The sequence below is a fragment of the Ammospiza caudacuta genome, chromosome 13 (assembly GCF_027887145.1).
Source record: "Ammospiza caudacuta isolate bAmmCau1 chromosome 13, bAmmCau1.pri, whole genome shotgun sequence".
NCBI classification, from domain to species: Eukaryota; Metazoa; Chordata; class Aves; order Passeriformes; family Passerellidae; genus Ammospiza; species Ammospiza caudacuta.
Window position 1 is genome coordinate 13,005,694 of NC_080605.1, and position 17,653 is coordinate 13,023,346.

Consider the following 17,653-nt stretch of genomic DNA (forward strand, 5'->3'; position numbering starts at 1 on the left):
TTAATGTTTGACTAAACTTTGTTCCCTCCTCACCGCCTGAATTGTGAGGAAAGAAACCATTAGAACTAACCTGCTTATTACCTTCCAAAACATACGTGTTGTTTCTATAAGTAAGCATTATAACCACACTAACTGAGCCAAAAATCTTAAACAAAACTGTTTTAAAAAACCCAAACTTAACTCTCTTCCCTGTCAGGGAATATTACAGCTGCTCACAGCTACTAAGATGGAACATTTCCTTTTCCAGTGCAGATGCTGTTGGCACTACTGGGCTGAACCCAAAATGCCTTCAAAGCTATATCAACAAGGTCCACGAATATTCAGGCACTTGGGAATTTGGGCAGATATCCCAGCAGTGGCAGGACCCAGGGCTGAATCTAAAGGTCTCCCAGCTTTTTGTGTTGGAAACACAACTATTCAGATGGCTTTATGCTCTAATGGGAGCATTGAATACTGTGAAACAAATAAGCAACTAATATCATTCTCTGTTGATTAAAATAAAGTGGTTTTAGTGTTTTTTTTTTTTGTCTTATACAGCCAGTAACAGTGCTGCCCCTCACAGAACTGCACACACTATTGTTCAGCAGCTGCTGCTTATCCATCCCTTTGGATGAGAACGGTTTGCTTTTCCCCCTCGAGAGCAGTAATGCATGGGGACAAAGCTGGCCAGGGGTTGTTTTCTGAAGGGCTCAGGTCACAGACAGCATTTGTTCTCTGTGCTACAGCTCAGGGTGGAGTTGGGAAAGCAGGTGTGACAGCCACAGATGCAGCAGTGTGGGAGGGAAGCAGAAGAGGAGGAGCATGTGGAAGCCGAGTTGCTGCTGCTCCGCTGCTGCTCCAAGCTCCCGGGGCAGCCTCATCCTCTGCTCCTCTGACACAGACTTTCTCTGCCACACCAGCACCAACTGCTAAACCTGGATGTCACCTCTTGGATGACACAAATTCCTCAGCTCTTTTTTTTTGCCAGTCCCTGGAATAAACTGCATGAGAGACAGAGAGAACTCGGAAGAATCATCTGAAGAAAATTACTCCTCAAAGGAAAGACACAGCATTGGAAAAGACAAAAGTTCATCTCTGGCCACCCCATGAAACAACACCTGTCATAAGTCAGGGCTCCAGTGACTGCCCCTTGGCTGGCTCCATGGAGGAGCAGGAATACAGCTTTGTGCTTTCCTTTGGAGCCAACATCAGCAAGTGCAGCCTTGAGACCAACCAAACAGAGGCCCCAATGTGCTGGGCCGGAGTGACCAGGGGCGGCCCGGAGGTGGTGATTGTCCCCGTGCTTTTTGGGTTGATTTTTCTCCTGGGAATGGTGGGAAACACGTTAGTGTTGGTTGTTCTGGGGCGTCTCCGTCCTGGGGGCCGCCCGTCACGCAGCGCCACCAACATCTTCATCCTCAACTTAAGTATTGCAGACTTCTCCTTCCTGCTCTTCTGCGTCCCCTTCCAGGCCACCATCTACTCCCTGCCAGAGTGGATCTTCGGTGCCTTCTTCTGCAAGTGGGTTCACTACTCGGCCATGGCAACGATGCTGGTCAGCATCTTCACCCTGGTGGCCATGTCGGTGGACAGGTACATCGCTGTGGTGCACGCCAAACGCTCGCCCTGCATCCGCAGCAGGCGCAACGCTGCCCTCGGCGTGGCCGCCATCTGGCTGCTGTCCCTCCTCATCGCCATCCCCGTGGCCCAGCACCAGGCCCTCATGAGTGGCCACCAGCAGGCACCCAACAGCTCTTTCTGCTGGGAGCACTGGGCAAACGGCTCCACAGCCAAGCAGATGTACAAGATCACCATCCTGCTGGTGGGATACCTCCTGCCCCTGCTGCTCATCACCTGCTGCTATGCCAAGGTGGGTGCCAGGGATGGGATCAATGCTTAAATGGAGGGAAAGATCCCAGACTCTTGGTGGCTTGTATGTGTACACAGCTACACAGCCAACCCTTTCCATATCCTCTCCTGGTACAGAATACCTTTTTGAGGCGGGGGAAGGGAAGGAAAACAGAGAATGAAATTTCGCCAGCCTACAAAAAGGATTAAAACTACCAAGATGACACCAAGCCTGTCACCGAAACCCCCTAAAGGCTCTTGCTCTTTTTCATATTTTTCATTTTGTTCTTTCTAAATAACAAATGTTTGCTACTGGCAAGAGGAAAACCTGTGAAGGGATAAACAATTCCAGGTTATTGCTGTGCTGTAATCAGGTTTCAAAAAGCTAGATGTTGTTAATTGAGAATTGCGTAGAATGCTCCAACACTCCTTACAACCCTCCCTTTGGAGGGTGACCCACTGCATTTTGTGCTGCCTCCAGGAGTGACAGGACAGCCCCACCAGGGCACAGGACTGGCAGCTGCTCTCTGCCCATGAGCATCATCAGCCTAGGGAATAAATGAAGACAATCTGAGGCTCAATATAAAATTCACAGTCCATCTGAAAACTCCTGTGGATTTCAGCTTAGTGCCAGCTGAGCTCTTGATATATGCTGAACTATTGAAACCCTAGCAGGTTTAATGCCCTTTCTAAACCTTGTTTCTTGAAAGAGAAATTGGAGAGCTTAGAATTCAAAGCCTGAGACATCAAATTCATCTTTGAAGTCATGTTGAAACAATTACTTCAATTTTTTGGTGCTTGTATGAAGAGTTCAAATATTAATACACAAATTTCAATTTCCCGTTCAATATATTGCTCCTTTTTTCCTCCCAAGGTTTTATACCACCTCCATACGAAAGTAAAGAACATTTCCAAGAAGTCAGAGAGATCAAAGAAGAAGGTAAATATCTTTGGTTTGATCTGTATGTTGACTATAATATAATACATATGCCAGGTTTATAAGGTAATCAGCCTGCTCTGTGCTGATTCCAGCTGATTTAGAGCCTTTACAGTTTCTGCCAGTCCTTTTGCCTATAAATCTTAACCAGATTTAACTGTAGGTTGTATTAATTTCTATTGGTTCATTACATTCACTAGCATACACTCAGTTTTGTTTGCAATATACTTATGAGGACCAATTCATAATTGGTCTTCATAATTCTTGCACTAACACTGTCTGTAAGGACAGAATTCAACTGGTATTTGCAATATTATCTCATAACAATAACTGTCCAAGTTATAATACACCACAAACAATATTTATTAGACAGGTATTACTTACCCTTTACCTCTCAGAATGTTTTGAGCATGTTTTCTGTTTCCACTAGGTTCTGATAAGCATTCTTTTCACCACCTTTTCTAAGGCAACACATTATGCAGCAATGAGCTGCTGTGCATTGCCTGCTGCAGGAGCACCACCAAACCTAGATGGAACAGAGACTACCTTGAAGAACAAGGTAGTCCTGATTTTTTCATAAATGCTGATGCTGCAGCAGATAAACTGTGAATTACAATGTCAAAACCAGGAGTACAATTTCTGGATCAATAGTGCAGACTACAAAGAGAAAGCACAGTCAGAGTTTTGTGTGTTTAACAGCTACTATGAGAAAAGGCAACCAAGGTGTGTTGACAATTTTGATAATGTAAAATGCATCAACGTGCTAAGAAGCACTGTCATTCCACATAGAATCATTTCACAAGTTTGAAAAATTGCTTTAGGTCTCAAAATTACCAAAAAATCCCTAAACTGATTGGTTTAAATTTCCCTCCAGAATTTCCTTACTTATGTATGAATGGCACACTACCTATTTTGTTGCTAATTTTTCAGAGAATACTACCAACAGTTGAAAATTACTACTGTTACTTTCCTGTAAAGAAGTTAAGAATTTCATTTATGACAATGTATCTACTTGTGTCATTTTCAGATTTGCTCTATAGAGTTAGATGAAAAAACAGCACTACAGTTTCTTCAATCTCAAGTTTAGTTATTAGATATTGCCAAGAGGATCAATTAAAAAAAATACCCTTTGATTTTAGCAGTTCAAACAAGTTAGTGGTGCAGCACTTTTTCCTCCCTGTCCTTAAGTATTTACCTGGCCATTATTATGAAACACCCAACAGCAAATCTTGTTCCATATAGCACAGTCAGACCTAGTTAAATAGGTGATCCTTTCAGATAGAAGAAAAATTAAATACATGCCTCTACACACACACATATCATCCTTCACAATGTGTCTTCTTCCAGCCCTGTCTGGGTAGAAATTGTGCATCTAGCCTTCCTGCATGTCAAACATCTTCTTTAGTGTACTTACTTAAAGGGGTATTTTGTTGCAAACACTATTCAGTATTTCTCAGGGAGACTTCCTTGAGTTGGTTGCAGACACACTCAAGTCTTGTATATTCGTTCAAAACATACTTGAAACACAAGATTGAGAGCCAGTTTTTTAAAGCATATCTTCTTAAGGACACAGATGGCTGTCAGTTCTGTTACTCCAGCTTCCTTCATATGTACTTAGTTGGTCCATTTGTGAAGGTAGTTGTGCTTGGGTTTAATTCATAAACCTCATCAGGGATTAAGTGAAGAGCTTTTGTTTATCTAGCTGAAAAATGTTTGACAAATGAATCTTGATCCACATTTGGAAGGTTAATTTAGGACGTACAGAACATTGAGTTTGTTCTGAAATATGTGTGACTTCAGTGGTTAAACCCTGATTGCCTTAAGCTATGAGAGAAAGTGTAGCACAACAACCAAGTCTCCCCACATGAGGTGATAAAATTGTCTGAGTCACATCTGTTAATTCACAGTGTGCATCTTCATCAAACTGATAAGGAAAACAAGATGTCATATTCATAAAAAAGAGGATAGTCTGAAATTATGACCATGCAGTTCCTACTTCATTCCTATAATTTCAAGAAAACAGAGCATTTGAGCTACATCCTCCCTCTACTCCCAAGAGATTGGGGTGTGGGTTTGCTCATTTTGGGCTTTCCCCTTTGGGTTTGGTTTGGTTTGTGGGTTTAGAGTTGTTTTGTTTTTAAACAGTAAAATAGCAAATTTAGCAAACAATTTTTTGTTCAAATATCCCAATGCTCATCTGGGCTCCATACATGAGTTAAGGTCTCAAAAGAATCAAATTGCTGACTCAGAGTCCTTGTTGAACAAGATTTTCCAGTGAAACAGTTGCCAACATTACCACTGCAAACAGTTTGCTCTGTCACTCAGCATTTCAGAAGCTATAAGAACTCTCTTCAAGACTGAACACTTAACACAAAACATAGTTTAGAAAGAAAGCAAATGACATAGAGCTCAGGGAATGGTCTTGCCATAAGCAGCATTCCACATGCTGACTGGAAACACACTGCTATTATTCACCATTATAAGCTGCTTCTGAAAAAATAGTTTTACTGGGTAAGATTTTTTTTAAATGTCAAGACTTATTTCAGGATCTTTACCTTTCATTGACCTTGCTGGAGTCTTGGTGTAATACCAGTCCCTCCCCACCCCCAGATCCTATAACACTGATAACAGGCAGAAGAGACATCATTCTTACTCGCATTGTTTGAGCCATAGCACACAGTAAGAAGCATTACTGGGACAAATCCAAGGTAAAGCCACCAGAAAGGTCATAGAGGAGCTGGTATTTTGTCTGCTATTAGTACACCCTGGAAATCTGGAAACAGCATGTGAACCTCAATAAGACAAACATTTACAGAACAAGTGGGACTCTGCTGGATCCAGACCTAAGGTGATTTCTAAAGAGATGACAATGGCATGGCCAAATGAACGGTCCCAGTGTTGTGCAAGCACATGCATGATTTTCCTAGCTGCACTACTGCAGCAAAGAAAGCAAAATAATGCTGGATTTAAATTACTCTAAATATGTGAAGCATATTACTGGAGTCCAGGTACTTGATACTGTAGCTCAACCTCCCCCTTTAAGGTCACACTGTACCATTAATTTGTATCTATATCTTTAAAAATGAAAAAAAAATTTATAAACATTTTTTATTAAATAAATCAAATCTATGAAAACAGGAAACAAAATGTAATGAACTACAGTATTAGGAATTTGTTTTTCCAAGTAGTCTCTTGCTGGATCCTCTACGCCTTTCTGCCTTTTTGTGACACAGCATGGTTCCTAGTACCTGTTCCTTCCAGCTGTGCTCCCTGCCCTCCCTGGTGTGTGCTGCCTGCTCCCTCCAGCTGTGCTCCCTTCCATCCCTGGTGTGTGCTGCCTGCTCCCTCCAGCTGTGCTCTCTCCAGCTGTGCTCCCTTCCCTCCCTGGTGTGTGTTGCTGCTCCCTCCAGCTGTGCTCCCTCCAGCTGTGCTCCCTTCCCTGGTGTTTGCTGCTGCTCCCAGCAGAGCAGCGCCTGCTGCCCAGGGCCCCCAGAGCTACATGAACAGACAAGTGTGTGATAACTCCGTCTGTTATCACAGTATGGAAACAAAACCCAGCTAAAGTTCAATCAGTGCCAGGGGTTTGGCTATCCACAGTTAAGGGGAATTCTGACACATGCACCTACAGAGTGGCACTGCCACCTCATTTCCTCTCAAGGGGATCTTGTCAATAAGTACCCACTGCTATATGAAGCATCTTCTCTAAACAAAGTCTCCAGGCTTCCTTTCACCAGGATCTGAGACCCAGCTCTTGTCTCCCAGACCACAGTGCAACAAGACATAGCTGGGCTTTCAGTGTGGGTTTTATTTCCTGTACAATGTTTGTAAAGTCACTTTTCCCTTCTCTTTCATTACTGGTGATCTTTCTACTGTCTGTCACTGTCCCATTTGCCACAACATCATACTCAAGGTCTGTTATTTGAAGGTATGTAGAGGCTAAAAGGACAGCCTAAGAGAGCTCTTTCAGCTGGTTTTCAGAACAGACTGTTCATGGGCAGTTTTTAGACCCACTATTGTAAAGTCAGTTACAAACAGATTTTGTTTGAATAGGTCCCGTTTATGAATAATCCAGAGAGCTCTGACAGCTGTCACCCTCTCCAAGTCAGTGTTCAAACACCTGCTGAAAAGAACAAGTTTGTCTTTAGCAGAATCCTACAAATGCCATAGAGACACATATAGAAAAAAAAAAAAAAAAAAAAAAAAAAAAAAAAAAAAAAAAAAAAAAGCCTAAAAGGTTTTGTGCTTGGGTTGTGATCTTTAAGCTTTTAACTTACAGGATGGTTATGTTCAAACTACAGCAACCTTTCAATTTATGCAGACATGAAACTTTGCAAAAATTTCCCTAGCACAAAGTTTACTGCATCCTGGCTTCACATTCCATTATCAGGAGAATTTGACCTTTAATTCAGATTCCCGCTTTGAAATCTTTATATAACTTTGCCATCTACACGTCAATTGTTGGACATGCTCAATTTAAAGTGCTTTTCCATTTGTACCATCTCTGCATTAGAGCAAGGAAGATGTTTAGAATTTTTTGCATGCCTAGGCTGAAATTCTGCATGATGAGCTAAGACTGTGCCTGCAGAAGAGAGACATGGCTGCCTGCTTCCCCATTTAATGCCATACTAGCTGTACAAGTTTGCCAGCCTTGAAAATCAGATGGTGAGATGCTGCAGGATTCTCCTTTGAAGTTTTGGATAATTGTTTTTTGAGGCCAGCCAGCAAGACCACATGCTAAGAAATTCTGTGCACCCCTCTTTGACAATAAAGTGTATTTCAGTTCTGTCACCTCTTTTCTCAGCTACTCAGAGTACAGCAAGTCTGTAATTTGGCTCCAAAGAAAGTTAACAATCCCTGTCTGACAGTGTTGCAAAATGTTTCATAAGAGCCCAGCCCCAGGAACTCTGATCTTACATCTGCCTTAAATAAGATGATTTAATGATGGAAATTAATGCAGACTAAGGTCTAGCAGGGCCCTGTTGTGTTTTACTGGCCTCTGGAGCACACCAGCGTTCCTCAGTGTTTACTCAGTTCTGTATTGTGCATCTTTAAAGAACAAATAACAAGTTTTGCAAACTGAACAATCGGAAATTCTTTTCCAAGTTTAAGAATGTGTCTGGGGATGTGAATTTCACAGCAATTTCGCAAGCTCCCTTGATAGGATAGTAGGAGTTGTGGGACCTTGAGGCCAAAAGCTTCAATTAACAGACCAAATGAGCCACTTCAAGATAACAAATCTTCCTTTTCTATTGGTTAGCTACAACTGAAAGGTGAGCCGCGCCTGCCTGGTGGGTCAGCAAATCAGCTGTTCATTGCTTCCAGAGCTAAGTAAACACAAAGACACACGGAGTTTATTTGGGACACTCCCTGGTGTGCTGCACTTTGAAGGTCATACAAGAGCCTGAGGTAAAAGATACAGAATTCCTTCAAGGTAGATGGGTATTCCTGAACATCTTGGCCAAGAGAGGCAGATGAAAGTTGTGTACTAAACAAATGCTGTGTACTAAACAAATGCTCTGTATGCTAAATGAATTATTTGGCTATTGTCCATGCAAATTGAAGGTTTTCATGTAGACAATGAACGTGTTGTTCAAGGCCTTGGTATTTGAACAACAGAAAATACAGCAAAGGAACATGGAAGATCCTGGGATCCATCGAGCAGAAGAATATAATTCAGAAGTGTCATCCTGCACATCATTTGATTAACAGGAGCCCAGGGCAGCAGGAATTAAGAACATCATTACCAATTAGGAGGTAATAGAAATATCACAATGCTCATACACATTTATGAATAGAAAGTGAATAAATTTCAAGGGCACCAACAGAGGATATTAGTGGCATAATCCCAGAATGAGAGATGTGCAGATGAGCAGCTGGAACAGTGCAAGCGAGCTGCTGGGAAATGAAGAGTCCCTCTTAGCACATAAAGCAAGTAATCAAAATGAGCTGATAACATCTGAAAATATATTTACTTCAGTCCCTCCTCTTCTTCATGGCATTCAGCTGCCATCTCTGGCTCCAAGAAAGAAGACAGAACAATAAAAAAGAATACTGTCAGTGTGGTTTTCAGATCACTGAAGAGTAGAATTAGACTCAAGTGTAATAAAAAATAGACCAAAGAGCAATGAGAAGTGCGTCAGTAGTAATTAAGAGATGTGTGTGCTCTGAAGTAGAGACAGCTGCTATCCAACATCTAAGTTACTCAAGAATAAGTATGCCATATTCTAAACATTTTGCATTTATCATTAAGCTATGGGCATGTTTCTGGAGATCAGAGTGTGCTTGGGACCTTTCTGTTAGAATTCTATGTGCAAAAATGAAAAGAATGTTTGCAAATCCACCAGGGCAAGTCAGATTTGCCAACAAAGCAAACAAGAACGTGGCACCAGGAGTGAAGGAAGTGGCAGATTTCACTTTGCACGCTGACTCACGGACGGACTCTGAGCAAAGGGATGTTCTCCATTGGTATCCCTGAATGTAAAGCCACAGAAATTCTCTTCCTCAGAGGTTGGTAAGCTCCTCCAGCAGTACAGTGGTATATTGCACTAAGCCACATGTCTTTTCTGGTCACTGACACTTGGTCCCTGCAGTATCTAAAAACAAAAGCTTAAGGCACTGTGGGTCAATACATATTTTCCAAGTCTTCACTACAGTAAATGACAAGTTACAGTGAAGTCTGTCACTCTGTAGTTCACCATAATGAAGTATGGGGCAGTAAAAATGTGCACCAATTGTCTCTCAAACTTTAAGGAGAAGAATCTACAAGTTAGAGATGAGCATATCAGAATAAAAGATTTGTCAGTAAATGACATAATCAGACATCCTCCCACAAAGCAGTAATAAAGGAAGAGTCATTTTTAATTTGCTAATAAGACAGTGTGGAAGAACTGGGATAGACTTCTTTATGCTTCTTCATTTAGAATTATGGAAGAAGAAAAGGAGGAAAAATAATCTCAGGAACCATATTCAGGAAACAGCAGTTGTCTCACTAATGAAGCCCAGTTTGTCTGCGAGCCAGTACTGTTTAATAAAAACCTAATTGAATGTTCTTTCACATTTCTGTGTGGCTGAGGTACACAGTAGAAATGGATGGTCTGATCAGCTCTGAAAAATGATGTGCACCTGGGCTGTCTCCCACTGGGACTAAATTAGGAAAGTGACAAGCCCTCTACCCCTCTAGACTGTTCTGTCCACTTTATATTTTAATTTCGGGAATGTTTATTAATCTAACATTCAGGTGGTTCTTCCTAAAATATGTAAATCCATGGAATACTTGAAGCATTTGATTCATTAAAGGCAATCTTAATTTTGCCCTTGACAAGATGCCTGACAAGTTGAAGCAAGAAACTTCATTAAAAGCTTATCAAGGACAACAGGTCTAAACACAATTAAATGTTAAAGACTTCATCATCCTCCTGAATGAGGTATCTCACCCAAAATGTTTTTAAATACATTTTCCAATGCTTTTTGAAGGATGAGGGAAGGCTAAAAGCAAGAAATAGCTTGTCCAGGGCCAGGGTAAAAGTAATAAAAGGGCAAAACAGAAAAAGAAATGCTGGAAAGCATAAATGAGAGGCAGATGACCTACAAAGATAACAAATGAATAAGCAAGTAAATTCAACACAATCTGCACATGACAGAAATGGACAGGGGGAAAGGGAGGAATAACAGAAGTTCATTGAATTATCTGACATGCAAAAATATCTCCTTGTCTTCGTCACCATGCTATTGATTCACTGTACAGCTTCAATGCACTTACTTTGCCTGTACAACAAATACACTGTAAGGAATATCCTGGAGATGCTTGAAAGATTTCTAGGAGAAGTAAGAGAGACTGAGGTGGCCAGTAATGGCCATTGTACGCTCTATTATGGACCCACCAAAATTTCAGAGTCAAGCCAGAAGGTTTGCATTAAGTAGGGACAGTTTGATCAACAGTAATGCAGTAACCATGCAAACTGTCACAGCTCATGGAAGAAGCTCAAACAGTACACAAACTATTTGGATCAGTCCTCCACAGCTGGTCACAGTCTACAGTAACAGTACTTTAAGCTACAGCAAAGTTACCACACTAAAATCCAAACAGTGTTTTGTTTCAGTTTCCTCTGTCTTAACTACATATTCCCTAACTTGAAAAAACTGACAGAAGTTCCATTTCCAAAACCAGTTTCTTGAGTCATGAATCACGTGTGAGTGCTCTAGTATTGTCTGTGTTTTCCATCTGCAAAATCCCAAAAAGCTGGACCCCAGAAACAGCTCTGTGCTATTACATAGCAACTGCAAACCCATTGTGTAATACTCAGCCCTAAGTTAAATGCACGGTTTGTTATTTCACAATAAAAGGGGGGAAAGCTAGGTATATAAGCCTTATTCAAAAGCATATTTCAGTGCTTGTAGCCCCCTAATTTAGGCAGATGGATGCTGTGAAAGGTTGCCTGGGTAACAAGCCTAAGCTACTTAACATTGCTAGAGGGTAAAGTAGCACCATTATTGCTGGTGAAAGCTAATGATGGGACCTGTTTATTAATCATTTCTTTGGTACCCATCATACCACAGTGGGTGAGCCAGACCCCACAAGACCACTAGGTCTGTGTCCTTCAGTGTCATCAACTCCTTATCATTCCAGTCTATTTTTAAGGACATCATCTGCCCCCCAGCATGGTTGGTTTGAGGACACTTGGCAGGGTAGTTTGTTCACTCTTAGGGGAGCTTTGTTAGCTCAGCTGTCTGACAGCATTCTGGTAGGTGAAACAAGGAAGCCCCTGGAGTATGCCAGGTACACAATGAACCTACAGGTTATTGCCTTTCAAAGTTAATAGAACCTTATTTGAGAGACCCATTTGACAGAAATCCCTTTTTTTTACTTGTATTGTAGTCTTGATCTAAAGTAATAACATCTTCCTTAGAGAGGTTAATGGGTTTAACTAAATGTCACCATGATAACCACTGACTAAACAAATTTCTGTTCACTAGAAAATCATCCCTTTTCTAGGAAAGGAACTTTACACTATTCACTTGAAATCATGCAAGGGAATTATTGACAGAAACATTGACCTAGACTAGTAAGGCTGTAAATCTTGAACTGAAATGAAACCTGATTTTAATTTTAATTTTTCTCCCTTGCTTTTCTGCTACTTGTACAACAATTTTCCTTAGGGGAAGGATATAATCTGCACGTTTGCAAGTTGTTACATTTATTAAAATGACAATATAGAAATGAGAAACATAAATACCAAAGATAAAAAGCAGATTCTGCAGAGAACAAAGTGGGGCAAGAGGAGGGAAGTCACAGCTGTGCATATGCTACAGAACCCCAAAACTGAGGGTTTAAATACAAAACAATTGCTCACCTTGCATTACCATTTTTATTTTTGAAATTTCTTTAAGTCAGGTAGACTTAGCCCTACAAAAATATCAGGAAAGGATCTTAGGGCCCCCAAGTCAGTAATCTCTGAGACTTGCCAGGCATTCCCTGGGTGTTCTAGAAGCAGAAAGTAAGAGAAAAGCAACACTACCAGCTTTCCTAAACTTGGAAAGTGCAGTCCTGCTCCCACAGGCCTCAGGGTCTTACAGAAAGAAAGTTGAAGTGAGTTACAGCTTAATTTTATTTACTGTCACTGTTTACCTTCATTTTGTATGGAGATTTCAAAGACCACTGTTTTCAGGAAAATTATACCTCAGGTCAAGCTTTGGAACTTACAAATGACAGACTGTGTCAGATGCTGGCCAGCTAAGCGGGGAGCAGGCTCTGCAGGGACACACTTCCAACCCAGGCAGCACAGGCTGGGATCTCACAGGCACAGGGAGCCTCCCTCAGGTCATCACCCAGCTGGGAATATGTCAATGAGCACTGTGTATTTAAAACAAAAAAATCCTCTATGCATTGGTTTTCTGAGTTTCTTCTGTAATAGGGAAGATACTGGAAAAACCTTTCACCTCAGGCCAGCCTTTGTTACTCCTCTCAGTGGCATGCTTACTTGGAAGTAGTTTTCCCCTGCAGTTATTTTCCATAGCCTCAGTGTTCCTCACCCTCTAAGTGTTAGGAACTATTATTTCCACTCTTCCTTGTAACACACTGCTGCAGCTTTGAACTGTCTGAAGTTTTATGGGCACTACCTCAAGTGTCTACAGTTATTTGCTTGAGCTAAAACAAATCAATCCAAGTTTACCAGAGTTTTTAGCATCCTTTTTCATACTGTCACGATTTGCCCACCTGGCAGTTGTCAGTGTTGCCTGACAGGAAAGCAAACCCACTCATCCCACAGGCTCGCTTGCTTACCGTGACCATTTAATACACGATCTTCTCTTCTCCAGACGGCACAGACGGTGCTCCTGGTGGTTGCTGTGTTCCTGCTCTCCTGGCTGCCACACCACATCATCACCATGTGGGCAGAGTTTGGGCACTTTCCCCTGAACAACATCTCCTTCACCTTCCGCATCATCTCTCACTGCCTGGCCTACGGGAACTCCTGCATCAACCCCATCCTTTACGCTTTCCTCTCGGAGAATTTCCGCAAGGCCTGCCGCCAAGTCTTCACCTGCAAGCTCCTCCTGCAGCCCGTGGCCGCTGAGAAACCGGCCAGAGTGCGCATGGAGAACTTCTCCACCACCCACTCCACCACAAACGTGTAAGCTGGGCTCACAAATACCTTTCAGGAGGAAGAGGAGGGAAGAGGGTTCTGTGTGGGGAGAACATGCATGCAGGTGCACTCCAGGGACCGGTGGAGTCTGCAAAAGTGTGCACTTTGTCAGGCTACTGGAGTGGTAGGAGACATATTTCCCTCTCACTGTGATGACATGTGACAGAGCCTTGTACCTTGCTAGACACTGGGCTAAGTGCAACAGAATTATCTGAATGCCCATAAGATAGAGCCCAAATGAAGTTGAGTTATAACCATAGGACCTAAAGTAAGATTTACACAGAAAGCAGAATGTGTACAGACAAGAAGAGAACAGTTAATTACATCTGTAGACAATCATTGAGATGTGAACAATGAGTGATGCAACATTCAGAGAGCAGTTTGGGAGAAGTCAAACTAAAGTCTTTGGATGTCTGTTTCTTCAACCAATTTGACCATGTGTGAGCTGCATACACATTTAGCTCACTACTGGGGGTAGGGTCTCTATACCCCCTTGAAGGCTTTGCTGTAGCATTTACCTATTGGGCAATTACACCTTTCACATGATGTGCCAGTGGTGTGGCTGTCTGCATTTGGTGGCTCTGTATCAGCTTATACACCCCAGAGTGAGTGTCTGTGTGCTCCTGTGTGTAATTACTGCTGTTAATCACTGGCTCCAGCAACTGTCCCTTGGTGAGCAAAAATACAACAGTGGTATTTCTCAATATATGCTTAAAAAACTGTGGCTTTGTTTGAAAGTACTGTCTACAAAAGGTTTTGTTGGTAAATAGTGTTCTCTTGAATCTATTGACCCAAGTGGCTTTTTATTAGTCACTTTAGTATATAAATGCCTGAAATTTGTGGTGAGGGTTTGTTTGGGTTTTTTGTTTGTTTGCTTGGGCTTTTTGACAAATTGCTGTGATCAACAGTGCCCTAGCAACAAAAGATAAGGTCATTGTACCAAGTTCATTGCTTGTAACAATGGCTGAAAGAATTTCATTATTTCACTGTGTTGTCTAATTCAGTATTTCTGTGTGCTGCAATCCAGACTGCACTTTTCATAGACTGTAAAAATGTGTGTTACAGAAGTTAAACTACAAATTACATGCTGTCCATGCGATGAATGGGTTTCCAGTCTCCAAATGGATCACTCTCACTATATTTCTAAAACTTGGGAGCTATTGTATTAAATAATTTTATTGCAGTTTGTAACTTCCTTTATGAGCCTCCTAAATGTGCAATATGAACAGAGCACAAGTGCAACAGGATAAAGTCACTGCCTATCTTTGGGTGACTATCTGCACAAGTTTTCTCTTTGTTTAACTTTTACTCTAGAGAGTAGCTCCAGTGAATTATTTGCTTAGGAACTAGATTTAGATCCAATGCTGTGATCTTCTCATTTACTATAATGTAGAAATCTGCTATTTCTACATTCCCAGTGATAGCATAGCCTAAAGCAGAGAGCATGGGAAAAACAGCCACCAAGAGAAAGGGTTGGGGCAAATAACTGCAACAGAAATCAGAGCTAAAATGCTTATTTGTGTGACTATTTACCATGGATACAAACTAGCAGCTAGATATGAAATAACCTCAGACTCACTTCAACTCTCTTGGTTGGAAGCAAAATAGGACAAAGGCACAACATTCAAAAGAAATCCTACACTCACTCTGTTAGGTGAGAGTCATTAGAACCTGTGAGTCAACACACTTATTTAACAGAAGCCATCTTCCAGTGTGCTGGGGGTTGGGGTTTTTTGATTTTTTTACAACCAGTTCAGAAACTGTACATGTCACTATAGTATGCAGAAAAAAATGTACAGGAAACACTTTAGGGCTTTTTATTTAATATAATATGAAGGAGCAAGATCCCATTTCTCAGTGAAAGGTAACCATAAAATAACAAATTAAGGCCTTGAAAGAGTCCCAGGAATTATTGTGCCTTCTCATTCCCATTGTACAGGTATCTGGTCTAGAATTCTCCAAATGAACTGCTACATCACAAGAAAATAAAACATCCTTTGATCTTTAGTCCTTTGTGTCTGTAACTGGTCAGGTTTTTTCTTCTGCCACAGTAGCAACTTTTCAGTTTTAATAACGAATATTAGCTGATGGTGGTGGGCAGTAATGAAATGCAATAGAACTGTATATCATACAAACATACTTTCATTTGGATTTGAATTTAAATTATGTCTCAAAATAAGTAAACGAAATCAACTGATGAAGTAATTCTTCAATATTCTCCAAAAACATTCTATTACTCTCTTACTAGTTTCCTTTGAGAAAGCCACATGTTATGATGGCTGTGCAAACGAATACTGCAGCTTCCAGAACAGTGCACAAAGTTAATCTGGTCATCTGATTCTGAAACTCAGCTCTATTCTTTCAATCTCTCTTACACACAGCAGCTCATTCACTCTGCCTTGACGGCCTCAAGGGAAGCCCCTACCAGGGAATGCCGGGCAACCTGAATCAACCTGCATTAGGAGAAGGTTTATTAATAGAGTCCATCCCTGGGAGACCTGTCCTTTTCCGGGCTGCAGTCTCTATTTTCCGTACCAGGTCCACGTCCCACCGATGGGTGACAAAACTAACCACAGCTCCGGGTGCCTTGCTCCCGACGCGGCCGACTCTCCCGGCACGGTGCAGGTAGTCCTGCAGGGTGTCTGGGAAGTCATAGTTGACCACCAGCTGCACACTGCTGGTGTCCAGCCCCCGTGAGGCAAGGTCAGTGCAGACAAGGACAGACACGTCTCCCTTCTGGAAAGCGGCGAAGATGCCGGCTCTAGCAGCTGCCGACATCTGCCCCTGCAGCCTCAGGTGCTTGATTCTGTGGTCGTCCAGGATATAGCCCAGCCAGTTGACGGTGCTGGCACTGTTGCAGAAGATGAGAACGGCCCCGCCTGATGATGGGCGCTCCTTGAGCAGCTGCAGCAATTCGGGCAGCTTGTCCCGGCCTTTGAGGCGGACAAACTTCTGCTGGACGTGAGGCGGCAGGCGGTGCAGGCTCTGGGTGCTGAGGGTGACAAACCGGCCCACGTCAGTGAATTTCGCCAGCGTCTCGCTGAGCCCAGCGGGGAAGGTGGCTCCGACCACGACCACCTGCGTCCTCTCCTCGTCGGGCCCGGCCGGCCCGGGAGCGCCGGCGGCCAGGGGCGCGTGTGCCAGGATCTCCTCCAGCAGCTCCGTGAAGGACTCGTCCATCAGCGAGTCCGCCTCGTCCAGCACCATCCAGCGCAGCCTCTCCAGGGCCAGGAAGCGCCGCCGCAGCGCCTCCCGCAGCGCGCCGGGGGTGCCCAGCAGCACGGCGGGGCCCGGCGGCGGCGCCCGCAGCTGCCTCCGCAGCCCGCCCGCGGCCCCGCCGCCCGTGAGGCCGCGCACCGCCAGCCCCGCGGGCGCGCACAGCGCCGCCGCCACCGCGCCCACCTGCGCCGCCAGCTCCCGCGACGGCAGCACCACCAGCCCGCGGGGCGCCGCCGGCCCCGCCGCCGCCGCCTCCGCTGCCGGCGCCTCAGGGCGGCCGAGCAGGCGCTCCAGCAGCGGCAGCAGGTACGCCAGAGTCTTCCCGCTGCCCGTCTCGGCGGCGCACAGCGCGCTGCGGCCGCGGCGCAGCGCGGGGATGGCGAGGCGCTGCACGGCCGTGGGCCGGCCGATGGAGAGCCGCTCCAGGCCGGCCAGCAGCGCCGGCTGCAGCCCCAGCTCGGCGAAGGTCGGGCCCTGTCCCCTCTCAGCCGGCAGCGCCTGCAAGGCGGGAGCCGCCTGCTGCGAGGGTTCTAGCTGGAAGTAATCCCCGTACGCCTTCCGGTGCTTCCATCCCGCCGACACCAGCGGCGGCTGCTCCCAGCGCCCCACGGTCTGCCAGCGGGGCTGGCTCAGCTCCGGCCGCCGGCTCCGCAGCAGCAGCTTCCCGGAACGCGGCGCCGCCGCCTCCCGCTGCTCGCGCCGCCGGCGCTGCGCGCCCCGCTGCAGGCGCTGCCGCAGGGCCCAGGGGACGCGCACCACGGCCCCGGGGGGCTGCGGGCTCCCCGCCGCCGCCGCCGCTGTCCCGCTGCCCGCCGGCCGCCGCGGCAGCAGCAGCGGGAGGGCGAGCCCTGCCCGGCCCAGCGCCATCGCGGTCCGCACGTGGGGCGGCGGCGCTGCCCGATGACGCCTGAAACAGGCGCTGGCCCCGGCTCTCCCCGCCCCGCGGAGCCGCGGCGGAGCCACGCGAGGAGGGTGAGTGCGGCCGGCGCTGCCGCTCCCTTCATTCGCCTTTTTTCGCCGCCGGCTGAGA

The 17,653-nt window shown here is 44.6% G+C and overlaps 2 protein-coding genes across 2 annotated transcripts; one reads left to right on the forward strand and one right to left on the reverse strand.

The window, feature by feature from the left end:
- The first annotated feature begins 1,141 nt into the window (after positions 1 to 1,141).
- LOC131563631 (galanin receptor type 1-like) lies at positions 1,142 to 13,396 on the forward strand. Its single transcript, XM_058813741.1, has 3 exons — positions 1,142 to 1,849; positions 2,702 to 2,767; positions 13,079 to 13,396. Exons 1-3 carry the CDS (start codon positions 1,142 to 1,144, stop codon positions 13,394 to 13,396), a joined length of 1,092 nt encoding a protein of 363 aa, XP_058669724.1.
- Positions 13,397 to 14,673: 1,277 nt separating this feature from the next.
- Positions 14,674 to 17,490, reverse strand: DDX28 (DEAD-box helicase 28). The gene has a single exon (XM_058813718.1). It carries the CDS (start codon positions 17,488 to 17,490, stop codon positions 15,853 to 15,855), a length of 1,638 nt encoding a protein of 545 aa, XP_058669701.1. The 3' UTR covers positions 14,674 to 15,852.
- Between the last annotated feature and the right edge of the window lie 163 nt (positions 17,491 to 17,653).

Bases quoted from the DNA above. Each gene is read 5' to 3' on its own strand.
- LOC131563631 (XM_058813741.1), top strand. From the start codon at position 1,142: ATGGAGGAGCAGGAATACAGCTTTGTGCTTTCCTTTGGAGCCAACATC. The intron at 1,850-2,701 runs GTGGGTGCCAGG...TTTCCTCCCAAG, and splicing joins TCACCTGCTGCTATGCCAAG to GTTTTATACCACCTCCATAC. The intron at 2,768-13,078 runs GTAAATATCTTT...TCTCTTCTCCAG, and splicing joins CAGAGAGATCAAAGAAGAAG to ACGGCACAGACGGTGCTCCT.
- DDX28 (XM_058813718.1), bottom strand. From the start codon at position 17,490: ATGGCGCTGGGCCGGGCAGGGCTCGCCCTCCCGCTGCTGCTGCCGCGG.